Raw genomic sequence first — 20,224 nt, forward strand, 5'->3', positions numbered from 1 at the left:
AGTTGATTTGAGCTTGTGAAATGTCAATATATTATCCCATGACTGGGATCTTGCATTTGAGAGTCCCCCTCTGCTGAAACGGTGCATTGTGAGGAATTGGAACAGCATAATTTTTGTTGTAATTTTTGTCAGTTTGTTTTTATTGAAGTTGATTAATTATGGTTTTCTTTTAACATCCTTGTTAAAAATGAAAACTGTAAAACTTTCATGATCTAGAAGCCATTCAGACATTTTTAGTTAGGATAGTCATACATTTTAAAAATAAGGAAAACAAGATGGTACCATTTCTCTTCAAAATTACACAGAAATACCACCTTCAGTGGTGATAGATGTGTAACACTAAAAGATAGTTTTTCTCAATTCTTTGGTATTTACTCTATGGGGATGTTAGCAACTACTGCAATGAAAATGCTTCTCTTTGGAGTTAAATGGGGTTTACTAAGGTGGATTACTATCTCCTTTTTTTATTATTATTTCCATTAGGAAACCAGTGGAGTTTTATAAATAATAGCCTTCACACTCAGAGTCTGAGCAGATCTACTAAAGGCAACAGTAGCCTGGATAGACTGTATTCTCGCAAGATCAGAAAACAGCTTGTGCATCATAAACAGGTGACTCCAAGCACGGTAGTGGCTATTTTCACAGAAGTATATCTCTTACTGTATAGCTCATTCCTTGGAAGAACAGCTTTGGCCTTGGACTTGTTCAGCCTTGCTTTTGCATAGGTCTGGTTCTGTAGCTAAAGGCTGCCTAACTTCTTTGACATTCGTCTCAAACCATGGGGCATGGGATCTACTGGAATAACAGATGTTGGAGTGAACTGTTGCACTCTGTGTCCCATATTGGTTAACAAATCTAATTGACTTTCTAGATAAATGTGGATACACCTGAGTGCAAAAATTGAAGCAGTGATTTAAAAGTTGATAATTATTAAAACACACAACTTTAATTCCTAAATGCAACCATGCAGGTTTTATGACCCAGGGCATGTGTGCTTGAGCTCCTTTAAAATTACTGATTCTTCTTAAACTTAATCTACTGTGGGTCTGCTACTAGCCCCTCCTGGTGTCTTAATTAAAATTGTATATATACTGTATTTTGAAATCTCAAGTTACAATTTGAACTGAAGAATGCTGTCATATGAACATACTGATCCTTTTAACATCTTATTGCTTAAATTTTCATTTTTTCCTATTAACATTTTCTTTTAGCAACTTAACTTACTAAAAGCAAAGCAGAAGGCTTTGGTGGAACAGATGGAAAAAGAGAAAATACAAAGCAACAAAGGATCATCATACAAACTTTTAGTAGAACAGGCAAAACTAAAGCAGGCTACTTCAAAGGTATGATGCTCTGAAACTGTGACTGCCTTCTTGTCCTTTGTGTGAAAAGACCTGTTCCTGCAAAGTCATTTTTGTCCAACATTGACCTTACTTTAAAAAGTCATTCCATCATGGCTGCTATCAAGTATTTTCTGATGCTGAGAACAGCAGCCATCTGGAAACTTCTTGCACTCTGAAAACAAGGTTTATCACTCTGCAGGGATTGTCTTGGTAGTCATGGCCAAAATCACTAATAATATTGTAACTTTCAGAATGCCAGTCATATCTTTAAACATTGCATAGTATATACCATTTGAAATGTTAAGTACTTTGCATGGCCATCTTTTATGCAGGATACTTTTCCGACTGCTTTCCTGGAGGAATAATCATGTCAGTGACTGTCTTCCCAAACTAAGACTTCTGAGAATGTTTCCTGAGCTTTCTCAGAAGCTTCTTAGCTTCTTCAAAGTATTTATCATACATGTTGAGGCGCTTTGCAGTGAGCCTCAGATACTGACAGTGGATGTGGAAGTTAAAGAATCATTGTGATTGAGATGAAGTGCTGGAATTTAGGGGTTTCTGGAGATGGCAACATGCCTTTTGCAGGGAACACAAAAATGTGTGAAACTTTCTAGCTACCAAACCTAGGTATCTCTTTTCATATTTACTTTCCAGTTCCAAAAGTACTAATGTCTGCCATGATGATTGAAAGTAGGCCTCTAGAAAGAGATTATAGTGTTAGCTGGACTTCAGAGGCAATCTGAAGGGAAATCTGATTTCATAATTACTGCCAGTAATTACAAACAAAAATACCCTCAACCAAAATTTAAACACTTGCATAAAAATGTATCCCTAAGTTTTCACTAACTGCTTGTCATTAGCTGTTCTTTTTGCACTATCTTCTGCATTATTCCAGCAGCTTATATCAAGGGGGCTATTCCACTGGTGGCCTCCTTGAGACATCTCTAAATGAGTCACTGGCTGAAATATGCTGTCCAGCTATTTAAGTTTCACTTTATAGTAGCTGTGTTGCATCAAAAATGCATGTTGAACTAAAGAGTTTTCCTAACCTCTAGTTATGGTATTACTATACCTTTAATAGTTGTATTTCATGCCGTTCTTACTACTCTGCCTACTAATCACTTTCAGTTATGACAAGTGAGAAACCTGAAAGGTATTGCATTTAGGAGAAAGCTGAAACCTTTGAGTTAGTAAATCACACAATCACAGAATGGTTTGGGCTAGAAGGGACCTTAGTTTTTTCTCTGGTCTACTTCTGTAGATTTAAGTGAGATCATAAGAGGTGTTTGTGTTGTCTGATTATAGGCTACCTGTAGAGCTGATACAATAAACTGAACTAATAAGTGTGTGCATTGGGAGGATTAATAAAAACATTGTCATTCCACTGAATTTTTAGAGACTCTATCAAAAAGGTTGTAGTTTAGAGCTCTGACCAGTTATCAGGGTGGTTCAATTTATAGCAGGTAATGGACACTTTGTAGCCTGGGAAGCATTAAGGAAGTTAAAAACTAGTGATGACTGATTTAATATAAAGAACTGAAAAGTCATCATTCTTGTAAGAGTAAATTTCCATGTTAGCTGTTTCTATATGCAGTTTGCTCCATAGCTTTATAGACACATGTAGAAATATGAAACTCCTGAGATACAAATTCTCAGTATGTTTTCTGGCAAATACAAAGGCTTAATCGACACTTGTCCTGCCAAAACAAATTCCTGTTAAAGCTTTAATTCCATTCCAGATTCTCATATATTCTTAGACTTTTTTTCCCCTGAAGTTTTACAGTTATTGTTTTTGCTGCCTCAGATTTTCACTGTGAAAAGATTTAGAGATGAGTTTTAACCTGTCACTGTTTTTTCAAACTTAATTTCTACAGCACTTCAAGGATTTAATACGATTACGTCGGACTGCAGAATGGCCTCGTTCTACTTTAGACACAGAAGTATCAGCAACAAAGGAAACTCCAGAAATTGAGCCCCTTCCATTTACCCTGGCACATGAACGTTGTATTTCCGTAGTGCAGAAGTTGGCGCTCTTTCTCTTGTCCATGGACTTTACTTGTCATGCAGATTTACTTCTATTTGTTTGTAAGGTAAACAAATATGGAACATCACTCTAGTTTCAATGGACACCCCATTAATTGAGCTTTCCACAACTGCTGTTTGGATGGCTTGATGATAAAAATCAGCTGCAACATAATTTTTAGTAATTTCTGATCTGTCACCTGTTGTGTAACTTATGAGGGCTTCAAAAGTGAGCAGAAAAATCAACTTAAAAAAAATATTTTCATATAATTACATTTGTGACCTTTTAAAATATAAGCTAGTATACTTGATTTACTTGTAAGCAAAATGTAATCATCATATAAATTAAAACTATTGCATATTTTCATAGTGTTTAAGTAGGCTTTTTTTTTTCTTGATAGGTTCTTGCTAGGATTGCAAATGCTACAAGACCAACAATTCATTTATGTGAGATTGTGAATGAGACTCAGTTGGAAAGATTATTGCTGCTACTTGTTGGAACTGACTTTAACAGAGGAGACATCTCTTGGGGAGGAGCATGGGCTCAGTATTCTCTGACTTGTATGCTGCAGGATATTCTAGCAGGTTCGGTTTCACATTTCTCAGCATGTGTATTATACTTTCTTCCTTTGATAATTTAGGGATTTTATTATTATGTTAGAATCTGCTGACACTATAAAGACTGGGGGGGAATGTCATAACATTGAGAACAGTGTGAGAAAATGCAATGTGGAATTGCAGTTACAGTCAGTCCTGAAAAGTTATTTGAAAATTATTCAGAACTCCTCCTCTTGAAAAAAGTAGGCCATAGAGGATTTAATTAGATGAAGAAAAAGAGTTGGCCTGAACAACTGGAATAAAGCTTGAAATGGTGTTATCTGTTTAATCTAATTGCTGTCTACAACTACCTGAAGGGAGGTTGGTCTCTTCTCCCAGACAACCAGCACCAGAACAAAGGACATAGTCTCAAGCTGTGTTAGGGGAGGTTTAGGCTGAATGTTGGAAGAAGTTCTTCATAGAAAGGGTGATTGGCCATTGGAAAGGGCTGGCAAGGGAGGTGGTGGAGTCACCATCACTGGAGGTGTTTAGGAAGAGACTTGATGGGGTGCTTGGTGCCATGGTTTAGTTGACTAGATAGTGGTGGATGATAAGTTGGACTCGATCTCAAAGGTCTCTTCCAACCTGTTCTATTTTATTCCTATTTGTAGGAGAGCTGTTGGCACCTATGGCTGCTGAAACTATGGAAGAAAGTGCTTTGGGGGAAGATGCCGGAGCTTCGGCTGGGGATTCTGATGATTCTCTCCAGCAGTCCACAGTTCAGTTAGTGGAAACAATAGATGAGCCTTTGACACATGACATCACAGGTAAACTATTCCCTAATATTGACCTTTATATGTATACTGCAAAAAGTTTTAAAAACTTCGCTGTTACTTATCCATCAAAATACCAGTAAAGGATTTTTGGTGATAGAATAACTTGTTTCTGAAAATGCAGGCAGACTATTAGTAATTCTTCAACTTAGTTTTACATCCCATCAATAAAAAATGATTGGCTTTCCCATTATTTAAAAAAGGCAACTTGACTGCATTCATTAACTTTATCGACTAAGAGCTGTAATATGAAAAGCCTTAAAATGATCCTGTAAGTATATATCTCATGGTTTATAATTTGTGCTTGCACTATTAATGTTCTCTAAATCATTCAAAGGTGCTCCACCTCTGTCATCTTTGGAAAAAGATAAGGACATTGACCTTGAATTATTGCAAGACCTGATGGAAGTTGATATTGATCCTTTGGATATTGATTTGGAAAAAGATCCACTTGCAGCTAAAGTCTTCAAGGTAGGGCACACCTCAGTTTTCAGGATAACCTTTACATGTGAAATAGTAAAATATTTTTTATTTTGCACTTTGTCATTTAGTCATTTTTATTTTGTATAAAGGTTGAATGAGGAGTGACAGACAAGAATGTTAAGTATGTGTTCACATCTCAGCTTTATTCATATCTCAGTTGACCATAAATGGTTTACTTTTGTGTGAAGGTGTCTGTGTATACAAGAGGTTCTGAGTTTACCCATGCTTTAGCACATGTTAAGGGCAAGAAAAGCTCAATGTAAAAGAAAAATAAGACTTAGTCTTGTCCTAGTGTAAAAAGTCAGCAGTACCTAGTGTTCACACCAGCTTCAGACAACAAAGAGAAGCAACTAACTTCAAAACGTGCATCACTGTGGAACAAGAAAATTATTATGGACTCGATCTCAAAGGTCTCTTCCAACCTGGTCTATTCTATTCATACTTAAAATAAATCAAAACATATCAGAGTTAGTAAAATACATTTAGATGTAATAGTATATCATCAAGGTATATTCAAAACAAAAAATACTTTCTTGGTAAAGAAACACCACTGTTCATGATCATATGTTTGGTCTCTTTTCTCTGTCCATAAGGATGATGCTCACATTTGGAGTTTTCCCACTACCCTTACTATTGACTTAAATCTTCAGCCTCATTTCAGTTACCTCAATTATCCTGCTCACCACTTGCTCAGACAACACTAAATTTTCGGGGGTTTTCTGTATTCCCTCATATGTCCTTCTACTTATTACCTGTCGTTATAAATGCTTGCTCTCTTTACTCACAATACCAAAAATTGCACTTATTGCTTAGTTTTTATGTTATTGATGTTTCCTTCTTTATTTTGCTATTGTTTCATGTGTCAGTATTCCTTAGACAATAATGATCTACAGGTATCTTCATGATCTGATTACCCAATTGGTAGCCAAAAGATAGCCAGAAAACCACTCTTCATTCTCACTCCTCTTTAAGATTTGCATCCGTTATCTGTAAATTGTTACTGGATCTTGCCATTAATAAGACAGGCATACAGAAATTGCCTTTATACAGTCTTACACTTTATTTTCTTGTGGTCCCTATAATTTTTTAGTGTCTTAAATAATGACTTTAGAGTACAGATTATTTAACTTTTGCAGTGCCCAATACAAATAATACCTGAGCCTCAAAGAGGCTTCAAGGTGCTTTAATAGGACAGTTAATAATGTAGTATTCTCTCTTGGTAAATAACTTCTTGAAATAGCTGTGTGATAACTCCACTTCCAAATTTACAACATGGTACAAAGTATGTGAATGTAAACTGACAATAACCTTTTCGCATTGTCGTCTTGAATCTTTGCAGCAGCTAACTACATTGCCTGATTCTGACAGTCTTTAAGGTTCCAGTGGTCTAAATTGCAATAAAAATTTAAATTTTCTAAAGCTGTTGGATCCACTCTTCTGCTTTTCATTTTTTCTAACTTCAGTGTTTGCTGTTAGTTGTTACAAATTTTATTTTTGTAGTTGGGCAGTCTATAAAGTTTCTGTTAATTTTTATTCTTTTGTTTTGTTCTGGTTTTTAAGCCTATAAGCAGCACCTGGTATGATTACTGGGGTGCCGATTATGGTACCTATAATTACAATCCTTATATTGGAGGCGTTGGCATTCCAGTTGCAAAGCCACCAGTAACTACAGAGAAAAATGGATCACAAACTGTGAGTGTATCAGTCTCTCAAGGTAAGCAAAGAATTAGTTATGCTCAGGGTCTTTTTGCTGTGATACTGTGTTTGCCATATTTGCATACTATTTTCCCAATATCAACATGTATTAAGTGGAAAGAATTACGTTTTCTGAATGCCACATTTTTTTCTCTGGTAAATGAGAGCTTATTATGTGACATTTGTATTTAAAACAGTTTAACAGAGCAGAAAATATTACCATTTTTTTTTATCATGCACTTATAGGCATTTTTAAATAATTTCTGTTTTGTCAGTAAAATTTTAAAGCTTTTTTACGAGTTGACTGATGTTTTTAGATAATTTGCCCTAAAGAATGAGGTGGCACACTTGTACTTGCAGTACAAGTACTTGGTGATAGATCTTTACCCTGTCACACTAGAGAAAACCAGTCTTTTGATTCTTGGCTAATAGACTTAGGAGAAGCAGTCTTAAACATACAGAGTTAGTCTTGTGTGTTATTAAAAGGACTGATTAAAAAAAATGTGCATTTGTAACAGGAATTGAGTATTTTATTAATTATATAGCTGGTGCTTATAAGAATCTTGTGTTCATTTCAGAGTATGTTTCTACATTTTGCTTCTGTATGATATAAAGGTGAAAATTTCTGTTAGTGATACTAAGAATTTTTTCAGTTTGTGTTTGCACAGGAAGTTAAAGTAACTCTTTATATGTCTTTAATTCAGTTTTACCCTGTTTGTTGCCTTGTGTAGCTTTAGATGCACGTCTAGAAGTTGGACTTGAGCAGCAGGCTGAGCTGATGTTGAAAATGATGTCCACCCTGGAGGCTGATTCCATTCTGCAAGCATTAACAAACACATCTCCTACATGTAACTACATGTTGTCAAATTGTTCTCTTCACATAATGACCATGATGCTTTGAAATTTGTACTAATTTTATTTTGAAGTTGTTTTCCTGAATTTTCTTATTTGGACAAGTTTTAGAAATATTTCTTTATTCCGAGTGTTTAATTGTCTATAAATGCACTTAAGACATTTTGCAGGATTTATTTCACAGTGCATTATCCTACACTGGAGAAATTGTTTCAGATCTAGGTACTGGCCAGTAGGAGCAGGGAGGTCATTGTGCCCCTGTACTCAGCACTGGTTAGGCCACACCTTGAGTACTGTGTCCAGTTCTGGGCTCTTCAGTTTAGGAAAGATGTTGAGTTGCTGGAACATGTTCAGAGAAGGGCAACAAAGCTGGTGAGGGGTTTGGAACACAAGCCCTCTGAGGAGAGGCTGAGGGAGCTGGGGTTGCTTAGCCTGCAGTTGAGGCTCAGGGCAGACCTTATTGCTGTCTTCAACTACCTGAAGGGAGGTTGTAGCCAGGTGGGGATTGGTCTCTTCTCCCAGGCAACCAGCACCAGAACAAGAGGACACAGTCTCAAGCTGTGCCAGGGGAGGTTTAGGCTGGATATTTGGAAGAAGTTCTTCATAGAAAGAGTGATTTGCCATTGGAATGGGCTGCCCAGGGAGGTGGTGGAGTCACCATCGCTGGAGGTCTTTAGGAAGAGACAGAATGGGGTGCTTGGTGCCCTGGTTTAGTTGATTGGATAGTGTTGGGTGATAGGTTGGGCTGGATGATCTTGTAGGTCTTTTCCAACCTGGTTTATTCTAGTCTAGTCTATTCTATTCTTTTCCTGCCTGGGTTTGTGTAGCTTCATTCTTACATTCATTGTCAAATTTTAGTGGTTTCAAAGCTGCTTTGGCAGTCAGTAGTCCAACTCAGCTGAATGTTATGTTGAAGATGTGAATTATAAAATAAGTGTCTTTCTCTTAAGCATAAACTGCAGGGAAATAAATGTGACATTACTTTTACAAAATAATTTATGTAAGGAATGGTACTTCTTGGTTGTTTGTTCTTTGTAGTAACCCAGTCTCCTAGTGGAACAGATGATTCATTGCTAAGAGGATTACATGCTGCTAACCAAAATGCCCAGCTGATTGTACAGTTGTCATCTATACCTATGCTGAGTACATGCTTCAACAAACTCTTCTCTATGCTGCAAGTCCACCATGTTCAGGTATACAGTTAGGAACTTTGAAATGTTTTAGTGGTATTTTGCTTTAAACTTGAAAGCTGTTTTCCCATGCATCTTACTATTTAGGATGCAAGTAAACTGTTCTTGTATGTGCTTTATTGCTTATGAAGATGTCATGGACAATAGTACCAATAATGTAATAGACAAGCTGCTGACATTTCTTGTTGCATTGAAAAAGTGGGTATACATTTTCATATTCAAAAACAAGTTTGTAGGTTCACTGAAAGAGAATTGTTAGCTTATTAGTGAAGAGTGTTACTAAGTGTGCAGTCTCCATCTGTGGATGTTTTCAAAACCCAGCTGGATAACCCCCCAGGCAACTCAGTCTGGCATCTTCTCTGGTACTTCTTGGAGCAGAAGACTGAATTGGATAATCTCCAGAGCTCCTTTCCAAGCTGTGTTATCTTCTGATCTGAAGTGCTAAAATTAAAATTGTTTTTTGAAAAGTCATTGGTTTAGCAGCAGATTCCTTGATACATACAAAGAAGTATGTATCATGTGTGCTATATGTGAGTAATCAGATGCCTCCCTGCCTGATACATTTTAATTGGGTAGCTGACTATCCTGCAACTGTTCTCCAAATATTTCATTTAAAATAAAGTTTCTGCTTCCCTGTAATATGTAAATAGTTCAATTCCTCAAGGGAGTTATTCAGAGTAAGCCTCAGTGTCTCTCTAACAATAAAGGAGATTTCCCATTAATTTAATTGACCTTTTGAATAATTTTGACTGGTAAACATTGCTTGATTACTGAGACATTCTGAATGCTTACATGGAAACTATTGTTACAGGTGTAAGGTTATCGTATAGTAGTGTGTAAAGCTGCTTTTTTTTAACATAAGCTTAGAGAAACTTATACTGTATTTAGAAGATATTAATTACAAAAACATGGAAGCATTTGCTAATTATGCCAAATTTGTCTTGAACATTACTGGATTTGAAGAGTCTGATAAAAACACAAAGGGGAGAATGATCATGTATGTTGTTAGTGAAACAGCAGCAGCTGAGAATGTAGGTAAGACTTGGGATAACAAAACAGGTAACTTTTTGTGCTCTAGAGTTCCAGAAAAACACTTCAGTTTGGTCTGATATTGTGGTGTTTTGTTTTTTGTTATTAGCTTGAATCCCTTTTGCAGTTATGGCTCACATTAAGCCTGAATTCCAACTCTTCTGGAAGTAAAGATAGTGGCGCTGATATTTTCCTTTATAACGCTAACCGAATACCTGTCATTTCCTTGAACCAAGGTAAATACATTGAGTATGGGAAATTAATTTCAGAAAATGTAAGATAAGATGTTTTAATTTACTTAGTTTTTACATATTGTACTACTTTTTGCTTATTAGTATACTTGATAACATCAGTGTTAGGATAATTTCTGTGTTCTTATTAAAAAGCTCTTGGGCTCATTGTGTTCTTAACATGAAAAATGTGTAGGTAGTATGTAACTGAAAGATGATTCAATGAATTAAAGTGTAATACTTGTTATTCTTAACTCATCACTCCCAAGAGGACTTTATGAAATATACTTCTTAATCTAAGGTGACTGCACCCGTATGCCCTTCCCTGACATTTCTTATCCTTGCATACCATCTTATGATCTCTTTACTATTATAGGAGTCAGTGGAGAGGATTCCCTACTACTTCTTGGCATCAGACTACTAATCTAGTACAAAGACTTGTCAAACTATTCTTTTTCTGTAATGCATTATACAGTATTAGTTTAGGAAATGTCTATATAATGAACCTGTTACACTGATGTCCATGAGAGCATTTTGAAACCAGTTTCTTTGCATTGTTTTCTCTGAGATGCCAGGGTCTGAGCCCATTAGAAAGTTCTGTGGGCCAGTTCCTGTGAAGGGTTGGTGAGGCTTCTTTTCCTTATTTTGTGTTAACAATAATGTTGAAGTAACTACAACAAATAACATTTGGTAGAAACATAGCATCTTAGAGTAAAAAAGACACAGTAGTACTCTGAAGATTAAAGATTGGAAAAACTTGTTTACTTCACAGCTTCAGTAACTAGTTTCCTGTCAGTTCTGGCTTGGTATCCTAATACGTTACTTCGGACATGGTGCCTTGTGCTTCATAGCCTAACTCTCATGACAAATATGCAGCTTAATGGTAAGTTTTGAGTTGTCTGGTTGGTTTTTTGTTGTTGGTTTTTAAATTTTATTTTTATATTGGATGTTTTAGTAACTTCAAATGAGTAGTGATTCCTATCTGAAAGACTACCACAAATTTCCTTTTGTCATATAACTACTTGGTTGGTTGGTCCTCTGTAGCTTCAGGTTTTTCAAGAGTAGGCTCTTTGACTCACTTGTACCATGGAAGACTGAAATGCTAGTTGTAAAAGAAACTGTCATTATAAGTAGGTTGGCAATGTCTTCTAATAATGAATTTTTAGTACTAGCTAGTGATCCTTGGCAATTAATTTCGTGTTGTGAGAAGGAGGAGCATAAAGGAAGGATTAAGGTGCTGTGAGAGAGATTAAAGCTTTCTGATGCAGTAGGAATAATTTCATAAATATACATTACTTATGTTATTTGAAAATAAGCTTCTGGAAGCTGAATCTATGCAAAAATAAATTCATCTCTATTATTTCATTTCCCTATGCACACCAGTTTATCTCCCATTCCGTGTATTCCTCCCTAACACGCTATAAATAATCTCAATCTGTGAATACAGTTTTACCACATGACTGGTAGATATTAAAGGATACAATTTTTTTACTTAAGAAATTAAGGTTCTAAGGAGTTCACTGTCATAGGGCAGTAGTTGTGAGGAATGCTTTCATGACATTATGTTCAGGGCGAAAGAAAGTATCACTAAGAAGAGCCTGGAGACTGGAATCTTCGAAAAGCGACATGCTAGACCAAGTCAGAACTCATGTCAACTCTGGTTTTACTCCAAGTGTATGACTAAAGACAGTAATTACAGAAGAAAGAAACCCAAAGTGACTTACCACACTGCTGTGAAGCGATTGTCCATTCTGTATCACATCTCCATGATTTTTGTCCAAGATGCTTATGAATCTTTTTTTTTCATGTATACTATTTCAAATAATTGTCTTTAGGATGCACTTTTTTCATCAGGTTTTACTTTCTGTCTCTTTTCAGTGATGTTCATTAGAGATCATTCTCATAAAAATCAGCTCAAATTTTTACTATTAGGTGAGGCAGTGGCGCTGTGAATAAACTAAGGGATGAGTTTTAATGAACCGAGACCTCCATTGTACTCTTGATATTTTGTAGGATAACAATGTCTGCAGTTAACACCTATGTGTATTTTCAGCAAACAATGTTAAAACAATTTTTTCCTGGGACTGGTGAAATGTGACATGTCAGCCTTCTTTGGAGACAAGTTTCTTTTGTATCCTCTTAATTATATTTTAAGCTATGAAGGTCAAATTGCTCACGTGTCTTCACTATACTGACAGATTGTTTAGAGTTTGTGGTTTTTCTAAACTACTACTATGTCAATTGCAGTTCATTGGGAGTGATTTAGGTTAGTCTTTCTAGACATGTTTCTAAAATTAGGTTCTTCCCCCCTTTAATACCTAAAGTACAAGCCCTGAGATGGGTTCATTTGTAGAATATCTTCACTGATGAAAAAACTGCCACCAGAAGAAATACTACTTTCAGGTGATTTCAGGTGTAATAAACCTTTTCAGATGTAGTAAGCCTTTTAAACAATCAGGGAGGCACCACTTCTTCATGTAATCCTGGTAAGGTAATAATTTGCTTTTTCAGAAACTGAATAACAACTTAAGAGGTGTAGGTGCTCATAGGTGTTTCAAAATACTTTTCTTGCAAGTGCTGAAAATTCCCACTGTCACTGATTTTTCTAAGTCATTGAACTTCAGAGCCTTCTCAGAGAACTTTGGTCCTAAGTTTCCTTTATTTATTTGAAATTCATTATTTATATTCTATTCATGTGTTCATATTCAGCCATTCCGTCTTCCCTAGTCTTTCATTTACAAAGAAGAAAGGAATTGATTCATGCCTTACTTGTGTTTTATGCGTAGTCTCTTTGAACCCACTTCTGTACTCTGAAAATTACGGTTTTGATCACCATTTCTTCAAGAAATGAATGAATTAGAAGATCTTGCCATGAGAAATGAGGTAGTTCTAGTGATCTCACCTTGATGTTATTTTCAGAGTCCTAGTTATTTTTCCAAAACTCCAGTTCTCTCCAGTAGTAATCAAGGGTTTGTTGGTTTGTTGTTGTTGTCTTCTACCCACATGAGTATAGGAGAGATTCTTCTGGGCAGCTGTCCTATGTTAGGATTTTAGGAGCACCACTATGTAGGAGAGGTCAGTTCATGGTCAGAAAATCTTACTACTTTATGCTGATAAACATTTTCAGAATGAGAGCTTAGGCTGTTTAGTGCTACAAAAACTCTTACCTGAGGAGTGCAAGATACTTTTCAGGGATAAATGCAATACCCTCGTTGAAATACTTTCATTGGTTATGAAATCTGGGGAAAATTTTGCAGGAATTGTGTTTAAAATCAGTATTTGATGGGTGACAGCTAGAACTGTTTAATCCCATGCAAAGGCAGGTGTGTAGAAGCAAATCTACAATAATACCTAGCTAAAAAAAATTTCTCAGAGCTACAATTGCTCTAAAGTCAACAGCTGTCATCTGTCAAATTGTTCTCATGGTGCATTTACTCATTTATTCCCTTAACAAGAACTATCTGTGCTCTCCTCACATGGCCTTTTGCTTCTGTTACTGTTGTCACCAGAAATACTGCATGAGAGCAGTGTTTTGAGCGTAAACACTACCTGACAGAACAGATAACATAGATGCATCTTGAAATCTGAGTTACGATGTTGAACAAAACATGTCAGACTACAATGTAGGGTAGGAAAAAAAAGTGGGGGTTTATATTTCAGTTGATATTTTCAGCTGTTATATAAAAATAACATAGGAAGTAATGAGCATGTCTTTGGCATCAATGTTTTATCATGAAACAGTGGAAAAACTAGAGGCTTTTAATCTTCAAAGAAAATAAGCTGAGAGTTAGCATATGGACCTGGCTGCTGCTTGTCAGGAGGAGAGGGGCTAGGTCGGTCAGTTGCAGAGAAGTTGAAACATCTACTTGTATTAAGGTGCAAAGTCTTCGCAATAGCCAGATTCAGTTAAGTAGTAGTTACAGTACAGACCTAACAGGTGAAGGTGAACAAAGCACGAAGAAGCTGGAGTTCTTAAAAGAATGTTTCCTTCAAATTAAAACCAGGTGAAGAAATTAAGTAAATGGAAGCCACACCCTAGATGTTATTTGCTCAGTAAAATACAGGCATACATACTCTAGAGGCTAGTTTCAATTGGGACTTTTTGGTGTGTTTTGTCGTTTTAAGAGAAAATTGAACAGCAGTGTTGCTTGTCACAGTGATCATGATAGATGTTATAGGTGATTCATAGTGGATTTTATAGGTGATTTCAGACAATTAAAATATTACCTTCAGTCTATGAAGGTAACATTCAGGAATGCAGGAAAGAGCAAAACCATTTCCCCTTTTCAAATGACAATAAAAACATTTTGAGTGCTTTTTTTGTTTCTTTTAAAGTTAATTTGGACACACAGTATTTTTGGATAAACTGAAGTGACACCTCAGTTAAAACTGAAGTCATACACAAAGTTTGAATAATGCAGTTACACTGAAACAAGTTGCCGAAAACTGTGAAAACCAGAATGACCAAATTCAAATGAACTTCTGGTTTTGATTGTTATGTTGGCTGTAGTTGAGTGTAATTTTAGTGATAGTTATTAATGTTATATTTCAAAATACTTTATAAGTGGAATTAAAAAAAAAAAGATAAACAAACACAAAAGGTGTAACAAGTGTAAGTTTAGATGGAAGAGCTGTGAGTTTATTTAGTATTCTTAGTGACCTGAGAGTCATTTTCATTTTTAACTTGTATCATGATATACCTAGAAACACTGCCCAAAAATAACCAACCAAAAAAACCTCATCCCAACAGCAACCTACATACCTAGGTTTCTTAGAGGGAAAATAAGTGTTTTGTATGTTTAATTCAAGTAAATGTTTGTGCTGAAGAGGTTATTAAATTTATGAATATGAAATACGAATTATGAAAATATAATTTTTATTAATTATCAAACTATTAATAACCGATGAATCACCAACTTGTATACATGTTCTAGTGCACGTTCGTGAAATAGATTCCACAACTGGCTTAGTGTTATGATTATAACGTAATTGAACTATCTATAAACCCTTTCTATATTTATATAACGAAGGGTGCAGTTCCGCCGCTTGGCCACTAGATGGAGACTCGGCGGGACGCGGGCGGCTTCTGGCTATACACAGCAATATTACAATCTTTCTATGCGTCAGCGCTTACTCTGCTAGACGCGGATACTTCGAACTGAGTGCTAGTGGGTGGAAAGCACGTGGACGATATTCAATTCCCTTCAGACAACAGGGATCGGTCCTGGACGGGGTCGGTCCGTGGGGTCGGCCCTCTAAAGTCGGCTCGCACGGCGGGGCGGGACGACGGTGGCCGGTAGATGGGCTCGAACGACGGAAGCAGGCAAAGCTACGGGGGTCGGCCCAACCACGGCAGTTCTCGGGGCTGATGCAAACAGCCCCGGGGAGAGAATGCGGCTGCGTTAGGCGGCGGATTCTCTTTACCGAACTTAAAGGAGCAACAGGACTCTCGTAGTGGTCCCGGGTTCGGTGCAGTACGGGCACGAACAATGCTTTGGTTTTCCCTGAGATTCACAGGGCTCAGAGCAGCACTCGGCGGCGTCTCTCCCGCTACGGCGCATACGTGGACTCGGTTATCAATCGAGTCCCTTCTCCCCGGTAACTGGGCAGATCTTACCCTCGGGGGTCAGTCCAGTTCTCCGGTGGCACGATGGGCTCTCCCGGTCGGCACGGCTGGCTGCAGCAACGCTGAGCTCCTCAGGCTCAGCGAAGGTCCTCCCTCTGGGATTCTCAGCGGTGCATACGCTTCCAGTATTGCGTGCATGTATAACAGAAGCTAACAACAATAAGCTCAATGGCAAAGGCTGCAGCTCGAGAGTTACTCTCTCGAGCAAGCACAGAGACAAAGTAAATGAGGGGGCAACGTGTTCACCAACTGGGGTGATACTCATAGATTCCTCGAGGCTGGGCTTGACCAATGGGCACTCTCATAAGCAACTGGCTTCAGCCTATAGAAAGCGTGAAGCTAGAGTTATGCCCATACTTGGTGTCAGCACGAGCGTTGCATGCGCTGGTTGCGTGCAAGCCTGGCTAATGCCTTGGCTTTTGTCTTCCTCCTGGAGGGAGGGGGAACTTGCCCACATGCTGGGACAAGATTCAGTATCGGGGTATAATGTGCCTTCACCACAATGTTCAAGGGTGCAGATTCAGCAGGGGAAAAAAAAACCTTTATCAGTTCACCCAGGCTAGTGTTTCTAAGGACATGCTGTAGTGGAAGGCTTCTCTGTTCTCTTGAAATGTTCAGTTTTTCTTTCAGAGAATCTGTGAAATTGTGTGCTTAACTTTTTACAGATTTGTCCCCCACTCATACAAGGCCTAGCCTTCTTGTATTTTGCATTATCAAATATAAACTAGATCATGCTCATTGCCTACAGGAGTTGTCACTGCAGTACTGGGGGATTCTTTCTTGCTTGTAGTCAACTCCCAGCTATTGCCACACCATCAGTTGTAGCCCTACAGACTTGTCCCACTACCAGTGTTGATAGATTGAGGAAATTAGTTTGTACTATTTCTCCAGCATTTGTTTTCTCCACTCATCTAAAGCAAGAGATCTGTGTGTAGTTGGAAAAGAAAATGACATTTGGTAAAGGAAAAACTTAATGTGGATTATCTTCTCCCACAAGGATTTCTTCACATAGTGTCTTCCCAGTGCTATTCTTATTTCATTGCTCTGAAAGCTTTTCAACTGATATGGAAGCATTCAGGGTGTAATTCTGTTTTCAAAGGGGAGGTTTCCCTCCTAGCGCATTTGTTTGATCTTTGCATTTTAATTCCATTTTAATTCTAATCCTGATCCTCAGATTTCATATCTGTTCAGCTCCCTACCATTTAGTCAATGATGAGAAGTCTCAAAATGTGCCAGGAACAAAAAATCTTGATTGTTTCCCAGACAATAAAACGTACGAACTCTGTCTGACAGCAGAGTAGCAAAGAGAAAAGAAATCAAAACGTCTCCATGTGTTTCTTCTATATAAAAGCTCTTCTTTCAGGAATACTTCTTTAGCAAGCTAGGAACACTAATGGAACAGTTTTAGGGGTTTATATCTGTACTAACACTTAAAATTGTAGTACTGAGGAAGCGGCTTTCAGTAGATGATTTTGCTGAGAATATTTGCACATTGTAAAATAAGCGTAAGGGATATGCAGTATAAATGTTTCATTTACACTTAGTGCTTAAAATTACTGAATTTATTTTTATGTCTTCATTTTTAAGCGGGTCCAAGTGGTGCCATTGGAGCTCAGGAAAGCACTGCCCAATTGTTGGTGTCAGATCCAAACCTCATTCATGTGTTAGTGAAATTTCTTTCTGGCACTAATCCTCATGGAACAAATCAACACAGTCCACAGGTATTTAATGATTAAAATAAGAGAAGAACTCTTTGTAATAAGACTTCAGTCAATAAACTTTGTTTGTGTTATTCATAATGTATTTTGTCCTTAGCTTGTTTCTTTTTCTTTTGGTTAGTCACTTGGTTCTGATAGCAACCACAGGGAAATGCATGTTGGTCATAGACTCAGAGTAGTGGTCTTACTTTCCATAAAAGTTTCAAGAAACTACATAGTCTTTTCCAGAACTTAAAAGTTGTGCAGTACTATCAATTTAAAGCACTTGTATGTAAATATATAGCTTGTGGAAAAACCTTGATTAGCAGAGAAATGTACTCTGTGTCAAGTGTGGTTTTCATTGCTGAAAGTTAGTCTCAAGTTGCAAAGCAGCGCTTACACAACTGAATTATTTGCCTTTTTACTAATGGTCAGTAAGAGAAAAACACATAATATAAATGGATATGGAGTAGTTCTCCTGTGAAAACCCTGTAAAATTTTTTTGTAAAGCAAGCTACATAATACTTTTCTGGTCTTAGAAAATGTTCTTGTTAAATATGACTTGATGTTCTATAAGACATGTAAGTTTATTTAATGATTACTAAAACATCTTTCCCTTTAGGTTGGGCCAACAGCAACTCAAGCTATGCAAGAATTTCTTACTCGATTACAAGTGCACCTTTCTTCAACTTGTCCTCAGATGTTCAGTGAATTTTTATTGAAACTAATACATATACTTTCAACAGAAAGGTAAATGTTAACTTGTTTGTTTGTTCTTTCATGCCCTCTTTGTCTTTAAAATACGTACGAGTGGAAATCATAACTAAGATGTGTACTTCCCACCTTGTAATACTGTCAAGTATATGTGGATGAAGATTTTAGTGGTGGTGTAGCGCTACCAGCAGGATGTGGACTCCTTCTGGCATGTGAAAGAGCACAACTTGAATTCACACACAGCCATCTGTGGGTGAGGGACAGTGAACAGAAGCACTAAAGAGTTATTTGGGCTGATTTATCTAGAGCTGAGATATAAGCCTTGTTAACATAGCCTAAAGTAAGGGTACTTGGATGAGCATACTATTAAAAAGATAAAAAGTACTTTCAGGCTTGAGTTAAGAAAAGGCTCTATAAGTAATTCATAGACTGTGAAAATAGTATAGATTTGGTTTATATTGTGGTAGGATGAAATATGAGAGTGCATGGTCCTATTTACATAATATGCATATTTACATATTTATCACTTTATCTTTTATTTCCTCTTCTCACCCTTCTCTGCCCTACTCTCCTTCTGGGGTCTTGATGCCTCTCAACTAGTGTAGAGAAGTGGCTGTTGGTGGGGTGAGACATAAGAGCTTATGGCTTGTGTTTTACAGTTCTTCAAGGCTAGGTCTATGCACACAAGACTTGTGTATGCAGTGGTACACTGTAAATGCAGTAATTGTTTGGTCTGAAGTACATTAAGAATTATCATTTATTTCTGGTAATGATGTTCTGCCTCAGACAGAGGCTTTGTGTATAATTATGGATAAGCTTCCTCAGGTTCTGGCTTCCCAGTAGGTGGCACTTTGGTGTTACCTGTTCTTTAGTCATACAGAAAACAGTTTTGGCCTTCTGTAAGAATTTTACTTTAACGTGAGTTTGGTAGGTGGTGTCTACCAAGTTAACACTGATGATCAGTCACTTATGCAAGAAATGTTATAATACAATAAAATAATTAAATCAGTGAATCTTGGAATATGTGTCTGCATGCCATAATTAATTTGAAATAAGCTCATGACACGACTGAAAGGATCAGTTTTTGAAATGTTTTTTGAGGCAAACCAAAGGTTATTAAAGGGAAGCAAAGCTCCCAAACCTCTGGTAATTATTGAAATATTCTATGTCTACGTAGAGCATAAGGCTGATTGTGAGAAAGAGCAGTATACTTTTTTAATTGTGTTTTACTTGAAAGTATTTTACTCTAGTTCAACAACAAATATTTCCTTCAGGGCTATTTCTATATCAACCTATGTCCTATAACCTATGTCAAATGATAAAGAGAAATATATAAAAAAAATCAGTAACTCACTCACTTCAGGAATTAGCACCACTTTTGCTTTAAATGTACACATTCAAAACTTAGTGCCATGGTTTAGTTCATTAGATGGTGTTGGGTGATAGGTTGTACTCGATCTCAAAGGTCTTTTCCAACCTGGTTTATTCTATTTTAAAAGTTTGATTCTGTACTCTGCCATTATACTTGTAAAAGCAGTTGGGAATGATCTCTAACAGAGATCATTCAAGCAATTGACTTACAAGCACCAGCCTATGAGTGTCTTCTTGTGTTCTTATGTGTAGTTGCTATTTGTATAGCTAACACCTAACCATTCTCTGTTTCAGAAAGAAAATCCTGCAGAACTGTGGAAGGAATAAAATCATGATTTATTGTTACAAAACAAATAATCCTAATGATATTAAAGCCATTATTTCTTCCCATGAATTGTCTCTGCAAACTTAGGAAACTTCTGACTGTATCTAAAGCCTATGCCTGCAAATGAAATGAATGATTAAAGAAATAGATGGATTCTAGAATTCTTCAAAGGAAACTGTAATGATTAATGGTATCAGTAAAGTGATAGCATGAGCAGATTGTACAAGCTGTGTGATATATTCAAATGTTACGAAGACTTGATTCATGTGGAAGATCA

At 36.9% G+C, this 20,224-nt stretch overlaps 1 protein-coding gene across 6 annotated transcripts in view; it reads left to right on the forward strand.

The window, feature by feature from the left end:
- The window catches only part of BIRC6 (baculoviral IAP repeat containing 6), a 177,499-nt gene that overhangs the window by 72,794 nt on the left and 84,481 nt on the right, over positions 1-20,224 (forward strand). For 3 of the 6 annotated variants that reach the window (XM_068156495.1, XM_068156529.1, XM_068156504.1), the window contains exons 33-45: positions 484-626; positions 1,212-1,343; positions 3,218-3,433; positions 3,767-3,950; positions 4,574-4,729; positions 5,073-5,206; positions 6,779-6,932; positions 7,645-7,761; positions 8,804-8,958; positions 10,094-10,220; positions 10,987-11,097; positions 17,428-17,561; positions 18,160-18,287. In XM_068156495.1, the coding sequence (XP_068012596.1) occupies positions 484-626; positions 1,212-1,343; positions 3,218-3,433; positions 3,767-3,950; positions 4,574-4,729; positions 5,073-5,206; positions 6,779-6,932; positions 7,645-7,761; positions 8,804-8,958; positions 10,094-10,220; positions 10,987-11,097; positions 17,428-17,561; positions 18,160-18,287 (1,891 nt within the window). The remainder of the gene's footprint in view (positions 1-483; positions 627-1,211; positions 1,344-3,217; positions 3,434-3,766; positions 3,951-4,573; positions 4,730-5,072; positions 5,207-6,778; positions 6,933-7,644; positions 7,762-8,803; positions 8,959-10,093; positions 10,221-10,986; positions 11,098-17,427; positions 17,562-18,159; positions 18,288-20,224) is intronic. The other 3 variants (XM_068156513.1, XM_068156522.1, XM_068156539.1) reach the window with 2 other exon arrangements.

Source organism: Melanerpes formicivorus, unplaced genomic scaffold, assembly GCF_026170545.1.
Source record: "Melanerpes formicivorus ecotype bairdi unplaced genomic scaffold, bMelFor1.0.p_v2 SCAF_2, whole genome shotgun sequence".
Lineage (NCBI taxonomy): Eukaryota > Metazoa > Chordata > Aves > Piciformes > Picidae > Melanerpes > Melanerpes formicivorus.